The 13,538-nt window shown below is 39.4% G+C and overlaps 1 protein-coding gene and 1 long non-coding RNA gene across 2 annotated transcripts in view; one reads left to right on the forward strand and one right to left on the reverse strand.

Annotated features, from left to right (window-relative positions):
* ARHGAP31 (Rho GTPase activating protein 31) overlaps positions 1-13,538 on the forward strand; it is a 120,666-nt gene that overhangs the window by 92,601 nt on the left and 14,527 nt on the right. The window contains exons 6-9 of the mRNA XM_026681881.2: positions 3,797-3,942; positions 6,955-7,153; positions 9,603-9,727; positions 10,772-10,831. Of these exons, the coding sequence (XP_026537666.2) occupies positions 3,797-3,942; positions 6,955-7,153; positions 9,603-9,727; positions 10,772-10,831 (530 nt within the window). The remainder of the gene's footprint in view (positions 1-3,796; positions 3,943-6,954; positions 7,154-9,602; positions 9,728-10,771; positions 10,832-13,538) is intronic.
* On the reverse strand, positions 2,938-5,126 carry LOC148130415 (uncharacterized). Its single transcript, XR_015749772.1, has 2 exons — positions 5,004-5,126; positions 2,938-4,103 (listed from the first exon to the last, which is right to left on the reverse strand). It is a non-coding gene; the product is annotated as an uncharacterized LOC148130415 (long non-coding RNA).

Genomic DNA, 13,538 nt, shown 5'->3' on the forward strand with positions numbered 1-13,538 from the left:
CAATGGAACATGAATATGGTATTGTAACTCCTAAAATAGGCTTTGTATAGATTAAAACAAAAACAAAAATCTCAGACACATCTCCTCTAAATTAAGAAAGAAATTGCAAAATCCTAATTCTATGTATGTGTTTGCTGCAACCATGCCCATTTGTTGGGTGCATCTGGTGTCCTCATTGCAAGGCACAAGAAGAGATGTAAAACACACATACACACATACATCCACTTTTGTACTGAAGTTTCTAGTATTAGGTATCACAATAATTCATTAAGAGCATTGAAGATATCTGACACAGTACTTCTCCAAGCAGTAATACACTGAAATGAACTTGATTATGAAAGCACTATTGCACAGATCCATTTGTTTCATGTAGCTTTCAAAAAAGCTTCTCATTAGAATTTTCCATTGTGTGTATGCAGCAATGCACTGCATATGAACCACTACTAAAATGAGTTTTTTCAAGAATACTGATTTGGTCAGCAAGAGGCTCAGGATTTGAGCCTCAGAAAATACAGGGTAAAACTTGTCTCCAGCTTTGCAGTTCTTAAACTGCTCCAAAATTTAATTGTGTCTCCTGCATAGTCCTCCTTTTTTATTTCACAGAGGGTGGTTGTTGTTGTTGGAAGCTACACTTATTTATATAAATATGGATCCCCAGGGAAAATGAAAAGTAGTTGTACCTCCCTTACAAGGCTATCCTGTTGAAGGAATCCCTTCTGAGTTTTTATCTATCACTGCAGCCATTAGCTTTACAAAGGATTGTGTTACCCAAAGATAATTTCTTCAGCAACACTTTGGCATGTCAAGATAAGAAAGAATTTATCTGTTTTTATTTTTTGGATAGGTGGGTGAAGCTGGAGTTAGAAGGAAAGATTGTTTGGGCCAAACCATTGATGTGATAAAAAACACAAAGCAGATTTTTTAAAAAGACAAACTCACAAAATCCATCTAGTTGAATTGTTTTCTGATGTTTTCCCGTCCTTTCCCACTTGACACTTTGAAGTGATGGTTCTACTCAGAGATAACTTAAATCCTTTGGATTAACTTGGACTGCAGCAGCCCCAGCTTTAAGTAGAATTGCTACCAATGATCAGAATGTTGCCTAGAAAATGGCTCATATGTCTCTTAGCAAGGGGTGGTTAAGATCCGTTGTCGTAATTAGGCAGAGTTCTGAAATTCTTGGGTCATCCTTCCTTGCATCTTTAATAATCTGGTGTAGTAGAGGGAGGCTTGCTGTAATGCTGTATCTTGTATTCACATGAAAGTGCTTGCTATGCACTTTAAGGCTCTTGTCTTCACTCTTTGCTGTACAGAAATGGGACATAAATTTCTGCCACTAGGCAGCAGATTTAAAGTAGTTCAGCTCAGATAAGAATTTCATCAGAATGTTCTTTGAAGTAATCTGAAACAATCCTTGCTTGTGTATGCTGTTTATTTTTGCTGACATAATATTGTTGGCTGAGATATGTTTCATGTTTGATTATGTCGCTAGCTATTTTATTTGTCTGGTCTGCCATAAAACAACGGTGCCCTGTTGATTTATAGCATTTCATCTTACCCTTCTTTTAGGAAGCTGAAATGACAACCAAGCATTCCCCTCCTCCGCCCATTTCATCTCATGCAACAATACTGAATGTTCATGCTTTAGTTTGGCCAGCTTAAAAATGCTAACAGGATCAACTGGAGTAAGGAGTCTAATGAGATAGAAAATGTTTCTTTCATGACTGATATTTGATTTAGAAGGGAAGCAGCTATAATCATCATTATCCCTGACATGCTGCCAACTCCAGCTGATCTTAATTGCTCCTTTAAGAAAAGACTGTCCATTATATATTATGTTAAATATATTTAATCTGGAGAAATCTTTGTTAGCATTAGAATAAGTACTGTGGGCTTCTTGTCTGAAGAGATATTTAATATGGAGCTCGTTGTACCTAATCTGATATTCTAATCATTGTACCATATCGACTGACTGTACTCCCAGGTTTACGAAATTATGGGTGTTGAAAGCTACACATCTGAAGGATATTGTTTAGGGGAAGGATTATTAAAACTGCCATTGCAATGTTTGATAAAAGCCAGTGAAATAAATGAGAGTTTTTGTCACATTCTTTGAAACCCTGACTTAATGAGATCTAGGGAAAGGCTTGTTATATTGTACTTCATCTTTGTTCATAAATTTTGGTCTTCCTTTTATAAAAGCTTAGCAAAGACATTTTGCTAACTAAGCAAATCAATACACTAATCCATATACAAAAAAAAGCCATTTGGTTAATTGAGTCTCTTTAATGGGACGACTATTCTTGACATTTCTTTTAGCATACACAAGGATTGTTCTTGCAACCGGATTGTTCTGAGATGCAAGTTCCACTCATGAAACTGTTCTTCTCAGTTATGATCTGTGATTCATTTTAATTCTTCCCTTGCTGTCCTTCTAAAAATCTATATTTTGATTCCACCATAAGTTGATTATTACCATTTGTTTCTCCTAGGAGAGTAATAAAGAATTATGAGCTGAATATAGCCCATGGAAGTTCTCTTTTAAGATGTTCCCCCAGATTCAAACTCTTCTTTTTGTCTTTCTGAAAAGGGGAGGAAATGCTCATTGAAAGACACACTGCAGTGTTTAAAGACTGCCTGAAGAATTTTGCTGCATCTTTGAAGGGTTCATGGCTCTCCAGGGCTTTGATGGATCTCTATAAAGAGTTGTCCCCTTTGTGCAGTATTTAAGTTTCAAAGCAGACTTTATGAACTCTAGTAGAGGATATCTTAATACCCAATTGCTGTGGTTTCTGAGAAAGGAGAAGAATTTAGGAGGGTTAAATGGGTGAATAGTTTATGTGTGAATAGAACATATGCAACCGTGGTTCTAAAGCCAAACCATTTCTCTGCTTTAGCTTAGCTCTGTTAGTGTTGGTCTAAGATACACACATTGTGGTGTGGTATTCCTAAAACATTTTATTTATTTAATTTATTTATTTATTTTGTTTGTCAAGCATGTATGAGAAAACAAGTTTTGGGGGTTTGAGAATGTAACAACAGAGTCAGATAGTGAGTTCCAGGCATTGACCACTCTGTTGCTGAAGTCGTATTTTCTGCAATCGAGTTTGGAGCGGTTTACTTTGAGTTTCTATCTATTGTTTGCCTGTGTATTATTGAGGTTGAAGCTGAAGTAGTAATTGACAGGTAGGACATTGTAGCAGACAATTTTGTGTACTAAGCTTAGATCAGACCATAGGTGGTGTAGTTCTAGGTTGTCCAGGTCCAAAATTTCAAGCCTGGTGGCATAAGGTATTCTATTATGAGCAGAGGAGACCATTTGAAACCAATTGTCTACCCTGACTTTGTATTTTGAAGTGAGCAGTGCAGGTTCTGTGTGATTGGCTCTATTTTGCTACCCAATAACATGTTGGTATTGATAAAAATAGAATGGTACTTTGGACTAAAGGGATGGACTTCATCCTCTCATCTTTCCATAAACCGACTATGGCAACCTTTTATTTTAAATCTTTTATAAAAAAGAGACCATGCCATTTAAAATGTACTTCATTTAAATCATGTAATGTATATAGTTGATTTACGCATGTCTGTAGTGTAAGTGAGGAGATATGAAAGGAATGCAAAACGAAAAGGTTTACAATTAGGCTGTAGGTCAATTTCTGCTGCTATTACAGTGTTTTTTGCTATAAAGTTGCAGACATGGCTTATTAGGAAATTTAGTTCTCTTGTTCACAAGCAGCGCCTCGGCAGGGTGATGCGGGGTTGTTCTTCCAACTGCTTCTCTGATTGTGCTTAGATCAAAGGAAATTGAGGCAGAGGGCTGCAATGGAGATGCAGCTTTCTTGGAAGTGCGAGTCCAACAGTTGGTGATAGAATTCATATTGAACCATGTGGACGAGATCTTCAGCGACAACGTTTGTATCAGGCCAAAGGATAATGAAGGTAAATCCTTCTATTTTCTTTTATGCTAGCAATGACCATTTCCAAATTATCTGACTTCTTTTGGCCAATAAACTTAGTTCTTCCCAGCACATAACCTACTTACATTACTTTTAGTATTTAGGTCTTGTGAGGTATTCATTCAAAACATCTGAATCCCAATTCTATTGAAAAAAGGAAACAGAAGAAGGAAATGAAGGGCATCTATATGAATATTATTTTAAAAAATAGTGGACTTTTTTGATGTGACTAATATAAAGCCTGACTAATAGTGGGCAAAAGTCTGCTACCTCAATTTTTTCAGATAGTCCTTGACTTACGACCAAAATTGAGGCCAAAATTTATGTTGCTTAGGTGAGAAAGTTGAGTTTTGCCCTATTTTATGACTTTTCTTGCCACATTTGTTAAGTGAATCACTGCAGTTGCTAAATTAGTAACAACATTGTTAAGTGAATCTGGCCTTCCCATTGACTTGTCAGAAGGTTCCAGAAGGGGATCACATGACCCAGGAACACTGCAGCTGTCGTAAATATGAACTGATTGTCAAGCATCTGAATGTAATTCACATGACCATGGGGATATTGCAACGGTCATAAGTGTGAAAAATGGTCATTAGTCACTTTTTTCAGTGCCATTGTACCTTTGAACGGTCACTAAATGAACTGTTGTAAGTTGAGGACTGCCTGTAATCTTTTTTTTTGTCCTTTAAGACTTTTTAAAATTGCTTTCAGAACCATTAGTAGGTTTGGGAAGATCCAACCTTTACCAAATCTTAATTTATGCACAAAAGGAAAAGGAAGAGCCTTGGTGGCACAGTGGTTAGAGTGCTGTAGTGCAGGCAACTTCTGCTGACTATCCAAGTAAAACTTTTTGAAACCCACCACTGCACCAGGCTCAAGGTTGACTCAGCCTTCCATCCTTCCGAGGTGGGTAAAATGAGGACCCAGATTGTTGGGGGCAATATGCTGACTCCGTAAAACCACTTAGAGAGGCTGTAAAGCACCATAAAGTGGTATATAAGTCTAAGTGCTATTGCTAATAAAGACATACAATCTTCATTTCACCTTGGAAAAAGTGTTGCAAAGATTCTCGTTCATTGAAGTCTGAATTATGGGGATCTAGGGAGAAGTCTCAGCTTTCATTGTTCTCTTTTGTTGCTCATTTCTCTTGATCTTGCAACCTGATTACTTGGAAAAGCAAAAAAAGGGGGGGGGGGGAGCATGGAAAAGATAATTAAGAGTTGGGAGAATTTTATCCCCATCATTGACCTAATGTATGTTGTTACAGTTACTCATCACACCAAAAAGATACAGGAAAAGTCCTGAGATACTTGGTTTGAAATTTATCAGCTATCATAAATTGGCATTTTAATGGGCCGGTGGACACATTTGAATATTAGACAATATTGCCATCACTAAAATGATTGTCATGCAGTTTCTCCATCCACAAATTGATGCTAAGGTCAGGCATAAAATTTCCATTTAATAGAAGACAGTGAAATTGGTGAGGTTGCTCCTCCTGACATCACTACTGTCTCAAATGTCCTCTGACCCTTGATTATTTTGTCTTGTTCCTGAGCATGAGGGCATATTTCCAAATAAACCACCAAGTTCCAAACTCCACACTTATTTTTGCCTAGATCAGAAACCTTCTTGGGGAAAAGAAATGATATTAGCAGCTGACACCTTGATTTTTACTTTGTCAGTTTCTGACACATCAAGTTTTGGATTAAAAGAGTATTTTTTTTTTTAAAGTGAAGTATGGCAAGGAATATGTGCCAAGAAAATTGTTTGCAAACACATTACTACCCATGGATGTTATATAACCCACCCTTGTGCTGTTTCACTAGCTAGAATAGCCATCATGCTGAAAAATCAATTTAGCCATTGTTCTGTCCCATAACAATCTTAAAAAAGAAAAAGGTGTAAATAGCATGGGTTCATGAGTTGCAGCTGCCGGGTGGACAGGCTGTTTTAAATTGTTCCTTTCTGGCAGCTAAGGGATTATTTTCACCACATATCATGAGTAGTACTCAAAAAGAGTTGCAGACCTGTTATAAGAATTTCCTAGGCTCCCTTATAAACTGTTCCATATAAATGGTGTACAACCTGATAAAGGTTTTCAGAAGAGATCATTTTCATGGTTTCTATATAATAATGTTTAAAAATATTTAAAATTAAATGCAAAGTCCACCAGTCAAATTATATAATAACAGAACCATAAGACTCCTCCACACTCTTTCCATTCAGGTATATTCACTTCTGTTTCACTTCTGTTTAATCTGGCTTTGTCCTCTATTTTATTATAAAGTGTGTTTGGAGGTGAGCTTTCTTTGCTATGGCTTTTCCAATAAATCAATCACACAGCTAATTAGAAGAAATGCTAAAGTGTCAATTTTGAAGCTGGGAAAGCTGCCTTTAACCATCGGGACTTTTTCTTTTTTTTCTTTGGAGTTCCAGAGCTGTAACTTCCTACTTCCTTCTGACAATAGCAGTCAGTGTTGAATAGGAAAAAGAGCAACAATATTCAGAACAAATTTCCAAAACAATCTGGATGAGAGAGAAGTATTCCTTCATCTTCAAAACAAAAAAAAAAGAGCTTAGTCTTCCCAGAGTTTAGCACAAATAAACAACATCATTTTCAGACGATGCATGCCAAGGCACTGTGGAGCATGGCTGCTGACCAAGGGACTATTGGGGTGGAGGGTGCTGGATTACATTACTGGATAAGAAGTGAATTTCTTCAACAATCACATTTGCAAACAATTTCACTGGGAAAGTTTATTCATTAAAGGCAGTGCTTGAGAAATCTATTGGTTTTCTATTTCTCTCTGTCATTCCTACCTTCCATTCCATCCCAAATTAAGCTAGATTCTAATGCAGGGGTCCCCAGACTTGGCAACTTTAAGACTTGTGGACTTCAAGTCCCAGAATTCTGGAACTTGAAGTCCACAAGTCTTAAAGTTGCCAAGTCTGGAGGCCTCTGTTCTAATGTGTTTTTCCTTCTGTTTTCCAGAGAATAAACCTGTGATGAAGAGCCTAACTTTACCTTCCACCTCTCTGCCAATGAAGCTGGTGAGCTTGGAAGAAGCTCAGGCCCGAAGCCTCTCAGCCTGTCACCCTGCCCGCAAGGAGCGAAGGGAGAACAGTTTGCCAGAAATTGTTCCAGCCACAGGCTCCTTTTATCATACTGTCCTTGATCTACCAGACAGCAAGCAAGTATTCCTTGTTTTAGTACCTGAAAACTGAACACCAAAGATAAATAGGGCCATGAAAGAGCATATAAGTTCAGTAAATAAATATCATCCAAGGGCCTACCATTGTCCAAATCTGTTGTGGCCTGTCTGGCCATCAGCTCCTCCGGCAGCCAAATCAGATAAGGAGGCAGCATGGGAGTCAGGGCCAGAATTAAGGCAATGTGAGAGCTTTGAGGAGGAAGGGGGAATGGAGCTGTCAGAGATAGAGACAAAGGTGGAGCCTGGGCCATCCATAAGCCCTCAGATAGAGAGTCAACAACCCCCAGGTCTGGAGGTGGCTGATGAGGAAGAGGAGGAACAGCTGGGTCCAGTGTCTGATGCACGGATGCACAGAAGGCAGAGAAGAGGAGAGCAGCAGGAATCTATGGGCTGGTCCTTGGGATGGAAGAGCCACCGCTGGTAGCGAAGCCCCACCCTAGCTCCGGGGATAAAAGGCAGGGGGCAGAGATGAATAGGTGTGGCAGACAACTATTCAACTCCCTGCGGGTCAGCTATGGATAGCCTGCACTTCTGAATCCTGCCTGGAAATTATCAGAATTCTTCTTGGAATCTGCTGAGCCTTCTGAGTGAGTGAGTGAGTGAGTGAGTGTGTGTGTGTGTGTGTGTGTGTGTGTGTGTGTGTGTGCAAGTGTGGGAGAGGAGTGTGGAAGTGTGCATTCAGGGAAAGGAGCTTTCCACAGGATTTAGAGACTTCATTATCCTGCTGTGAAAGAGCGGCTGCTGGCATTCCTAATAAAGGAAACGTTTTGTTAAATGCAAAGGGATTGATGTGTTTGGGCCCTGGGTCAGAACAAACTCAGAATTCCCCAGTGTTCTGGCCCTGTGGACCAGTGGGGGAGGGAGAGGGGATGGTTCTATAAGAACGGCTGGCAAATGCACATGAACACAGCTCTTGCGCTCATGCAAATTAAGCCTATGTGCTTGCCTACTGCTCGCAGAAGTGAGGGTGTGCATACATGCACTCACCAGCTGTTTCCATCACCCGGTTGCAATTTCCTCACGGGCCACAGGTTGGGGTCCCCTGGTCTAACCTGTCTTCTTTGGTGCTCTGAGGCATCTTGTTAGATGCAATTGGTGTGCAGCCAATTTGGACCAACTATAACAATGTGCAGCCAAGCACTGTAAGAGAAACCTTTACCGATTTGATAGCTTCCATGAATAAGCGTAGTGCAATTTTGGGAGAAAGAACCATTTGGAGCCATGGTGACACAGTGGTTACAGTGCAATACTGCAGGCTACTTCTGCTGACTGCAGGTTGCCTGCAATTTGGCAGTTCAAATCTCACCAGGCTCAAGGCTGACTCAGCCTTCCAGCCTTCCGAGATCGGTAAAATGAGGACCCAGATTGTTGAGGGCAATATGCTGACTCTGTAAACCACTTAGAGAGGGCTGTAAAGCACTTAAAGTGGTATATAAGTCTAAGTGCTATTGCTGTTGCTATTTTCCCCAGCACTGTATAGATACATCAAAACTTGAAATATATGTTAAAAATATATTAACTTTTCCCCCTAATTCCTCAACATTGCTGTGAGAAGGATAACATTAAATTCCTGGTCAGCGTCAGTACCTTTAGTAGCAGGCAGACAGATGGATACAGGAATAGTTTTTCTGCTTTGCTTCATTTTAAATGTTTGGTCATCAGGAGTGAAACACAAAGTCTTGAGGCACCTGTGACGAGGCAGCCACCTACTGGTAACCTTCCCCAATTGCATCTGGAATATCTACCTCAATCGTCATTCTTTATTTGTGTAGCATATCCAATATTCTATATTTTACTCATGCATAGTTGGATACTGTTGAAAGATGTCAAAAGCTGTTATGCAAGACTTATATTATCCAGCCACAATGGAATCATCATCAGTACTTTGTAGATTGCAGTACTTAAATTGCTGTTGGCATATGGCATTTGATCATGTTCTCATAATATAAATTAGGGCCTGAATAGCCACATCTTTGTACGAGTAATAAATTCTGAATCTCTTGAAGCATTAGCATGAAGGGCAGGCCGTATCGAACTCAGAACCCTGAGGTCAAATGTTATTTTACCCATAATTTCGTTGGGTGGAGTTGGCCAGTCATAAAAGTCCATTTCCCACATCATACATAATATAACATATATAATTAGTGGGAAAGGGAAAGCAGTCATTTTCTGGGTCAAACTGTCTAGCCTCTTGGCTACTCCAATGGCAAGAGCCCTCTATGTTTCAAATCAAAGCCTTTGCACCATCTGCTATCTGTTCTTTTTTTAGCTGGAGATGCTCAAGTCTTTCTTGGCTACAACTGTGAAAAGCGATAAAATAAAATCTGAGAGGAAACGAAGACAAACAAAAGGGGACACATTAAAAACGTATTAATCTTAACTGTTAACCATTGTTACTTATTTACAGATCTTTGATTTTATCTTTCAGGAGAAAATTATCCACAAAGTCCAAGAAATGGAAGTCTATTTTTAATCTGGGCCGGTCAGGATCGGAAGCTAAGACTAAACTGAGCCGCAATGGAAGTGTGTTTGTTCGAGGACAAAAAATCCCTGGTAAAGACTCTCTATGGCCTTCATTAATATAGCTTCTCTTTTCTCCCTTAGCTTGGCCTTGGCCAACGGGGGGGTGGGGGTGGGGCACACATCCCAGCACTTTGCAAAAGATCATTCATGCTAATAAAGTAACAAGGATTAAAAGCCAGTATGAATGATGCTTGACAACAGCATGGGGGAAATTGCATATTTAACCTCTTGCATCATGCCAAGTATCACTTCAGCAGCACAATAAAAGGCAGTCATATCTCAAAGCCTATGAAATTCTTGCTGTGAACACTGTCTATTATTTTACTGTGTTGAACATGCATTTCTGAACTCGCTGAATGCATGCGCAGGCAGAGGTCAAATATGCATCTGCCCAAGCTGTTACTAAGAATATGCCTATGCCAGTTGTTTTATTAAGGAGTCCCGGAACATGTGTCCATCTCATCTTGTCTGGGGTTTCTGATTAGAATCCTTATGAGATAATCAGTATCTTATTAAAGAAATGTACTGGCTCCCCTCCAACAATCCTTGTAGTGCAAAGAAGATACAATTACTATGTGTAGATTTTGATTTTTGAAAATATATATATTTATTACCAGATAAGTACCTTACATGAAGGACAGGTGTCCAAACAGTTGTCACAATGAGGAAAGACAAAGAAAATAATCCAGTCTTGATTAACAGCCCAACACTCTGCTTAGGGAGAAGATAGTGGGCTCCTTGAATAAAGAACAATGCACAATTATTCATTGTTTATGAATAAGCAACTCAGAAAATCCTTGCAAAAATCGTTATCTCTATTTTGGCAGATAAACATATTGAATCAAGCTTGCCTTTTTCACTGTGCTAAAAAGTTAAGAAAGCAGTGCACCTCTTATACCTTGCTAGCTGGTAAGGAAGCTTAGTTTTAGCTGTAAATTAAAGATCGAGCTGTATGTATTCTCAGGATATTAAATCTTTTTCTGCTTTGCAGCTGCAGTTATTAACAATTTTCATTTCTGTATAACTGCAGTGTGTCATTATATTTCAAACATTTTACATCCTTTCTTTCTGCAGAGAAAGCAACCATTCGACCAGCTAAAAGCATGGACTCACTTTGTTCACTTCCAGTAGAAGGTAAGGCTTGGTTAGTGTGTCAGATAAATGAAAAGCCAAAGATTTGCCCTTTCTTTGTGCATTTTTATAGCAGAAGCTGAATTTGTGTAATTTTCATGGACATTCTGGATATCTGTTTATATTAATCTGTTTATTTACTCAAAATGTTTTGTGGGGTTTGTTGCATGCAAATGCAGTCCTATTCATAGAATCAGTAGATTGGGAAAAATACCAAAAAGTACTTAGTACAGTCACTGGTCAGAGAGTGTGCTGTAGTAGCCACTTGCCTTTCCACATCATCTTTTCCTAGATGTCATAGTTCAAGAAAAAAAAATGCCAAGGTTTTCACTATGATATGAGCTAGCAGTGTGCAGCTATGTGCAGTGTGCAGTAGCAGCCAAAAAAGCCAATACAATCCTTGATTGTATAAACAGAGGCATAGAATCAAAATCACATGAAGTATTGGTACCACTTTATAAAGCCTTAGTAAGGCCACACCTGGAATACTTCATTGGTCACCACATTACAAAAAAGATGTTGAGACTTTGGAAAAGAAGAGTAACTAAGATGATTAAAGGCCTGGAGACTAAAACACATGAAGAACAGTTGCAGGATTTGGGTTTGGCTAATCTATAGAAAAGAAGCAGTATTCCAGTATTTGAGGGGTTGCCACAAAGAGGAGGGGGGTCAACTTATTTTCCAAAGCACTAGAAGGCAGGACAAGAAACAATGGATGGAAACTAATCAAATAGAGAACTGGAATTAAGAAGGAACTTCCTAACAGTGAGGATAATTAGCCAGTGGAACAGATTGTTGTGGGTGCTTCATCACTGGAGATTTTAAAGAAGAGACTGGACAATCACTTGTCTGAAACAGTATAGGGTCTCCTGCTTGAGCAGGGGGCTGGACTAGAAGACCTCCAAGATCCCTTCCAGTCCTATTCTGATTGACTATTTTATGGAATGTACAGTATAGGAATGGTCTCTCCACAGTAATCCATGCTTCGCAATCTCCTAGATTTCTGAGATACACTCTGTATGGAGCTGCTGTTGAAGATGGTTCAGAGTTTGGAATCTGTGCCAAAGGCAGATACAAACTTGTAAACTATAGTACTTCATTAATTCGAGGCCACTTAATATAAATTCTTAAGGAGCTGCACTAGTTGACTCTGATCAACCCCAATGCAGAGGATTAATTTTAATATATAAAGCTACAAATGGTTTAGGATTTGGTTAACTTCTAGGAATGCCTCTCCCTTTATTTTTGTTTCTGTAATGTTAAACTTCAGAAATAGCCTGCTTTAGGGATCATCCAATTACTAGAGGAAAGCTGGAGTCATAGGAATGCCAATCACAACTGTGGAACTTATTTTTCCTTAGAAATTAGATTGTTGCTAGTGTACTGCAATTTCGGGTCTTAGATGAAGGAATTCTTTTCTACCATGCCTTTTCATTGGTTTTTTTATTTAAAAAAAAAATTGGACGAATGCCAAAATAGGCTGTTTGATCACTGATATTGGGTCTATTTTGATCAACATGGGAAAAAAGCTTGGCTATAAGAAATTATATTTAAAATTATAATCATGTCAGTTTTCTGCATTTTGTGCCATACAATCTAGAGACAAACCTTACTGTTATTGTTACTACTTCAGAAAAACGTTTTGTGGCAAGCAGTTGCTGTGCTGTGTATCACACTACTATCACTTACATCCAGGGGTGGGATTCAAAAATTTCAGCAACCAGTTCTCTGGCCGGTATCTGGGTGGTCGTGGTGTTTTTGCCCCCCTTGGGCTTTGGGGGCTTTCCTTGAGCCTCTGTAAGGGCAGAAACAGACACCCCCGGGCTCCAGAGGCCCTCGGAAGTTGTGGGAGCGCCATCACTTGGGACCTTCAAGAAGAGATTGGACTGCCATTTGTCAGAAATGGTGTAGGGTCTCCCGCCTGGGCGGGGGGTTGGACTAGATGACCTACAAGGTCCCTTCCAACTCTGATTATCTGAAAAAGTAATCTGGAAAAATCTTGAGGCCAGAAATGGGCATGTTTCTGGCCTTCTGGAGCCTCTGGGATGCCTGTTATTTATTTGTTTATTTGTTTATTTTGTCAAGTGGTTATAAGATAACAGGTATAAGTATAAACATAGTTATGAATACATGAAATGGATACATATAAGAAAAATAAAAAGGAACAATAGGACAGCACGCCCGCTTTTTGCCCACCTGGAGCCTCTGCGCAGGCCCTGTGCTTACCTGGCATCCAAAACGGGTCGCGTGGGGACTTCTGGGAGGGACAGGGTGGGGGGGGGGGGCCAGCCATGGGTGGGATTTACCAGTTCACCGAACCGGTAATTAAAAATGATAAAATTAGCTACCGGTTCACCCGAAGCAGCCCACCCCTGCTTATACCAACAAATATCTTAAGGTTATGGATGACTGCAGTTTATGGAGGTAAGGGGGAGGAATAGTGAGAGAGTTTTTTCATATTTCCACCTTAACAAATTCAGAGATGGAGATGGAGACAGAAAGAGTGAGGAAATGTTGCAAATATGGATCCAGAGAAAGGTTGAAGGAAAATATATATGCTTGTCTCCTTTTCTTCCCTATTTCACCACCTCCCAAGCTTTATATTTCATCCTGTCCATCTTTTAAAACAATTTTATGGTTGCTGCCTTCGGCTTAAAGATAGAGAATTGAGGAGGAAACAGAAAATACTCCTTTTACTCCAAGTTTTTCT

The sequence above is a fragment of the Notechis scutatus genome, chromosome 5 (genome assembly GCF_049901735.1).
Source record: "Notechis scutatus isolate UNSWTSFEM ecotype Mainland chromosome 5, rNotScu1.2, whole genome shotgun sequence".
Lineage (NCBI taxonomy): Eukaryota > Metazoa > Chordata > Lepidosauria > Squamata > Elapidae > Notechis > Notechis scutatus.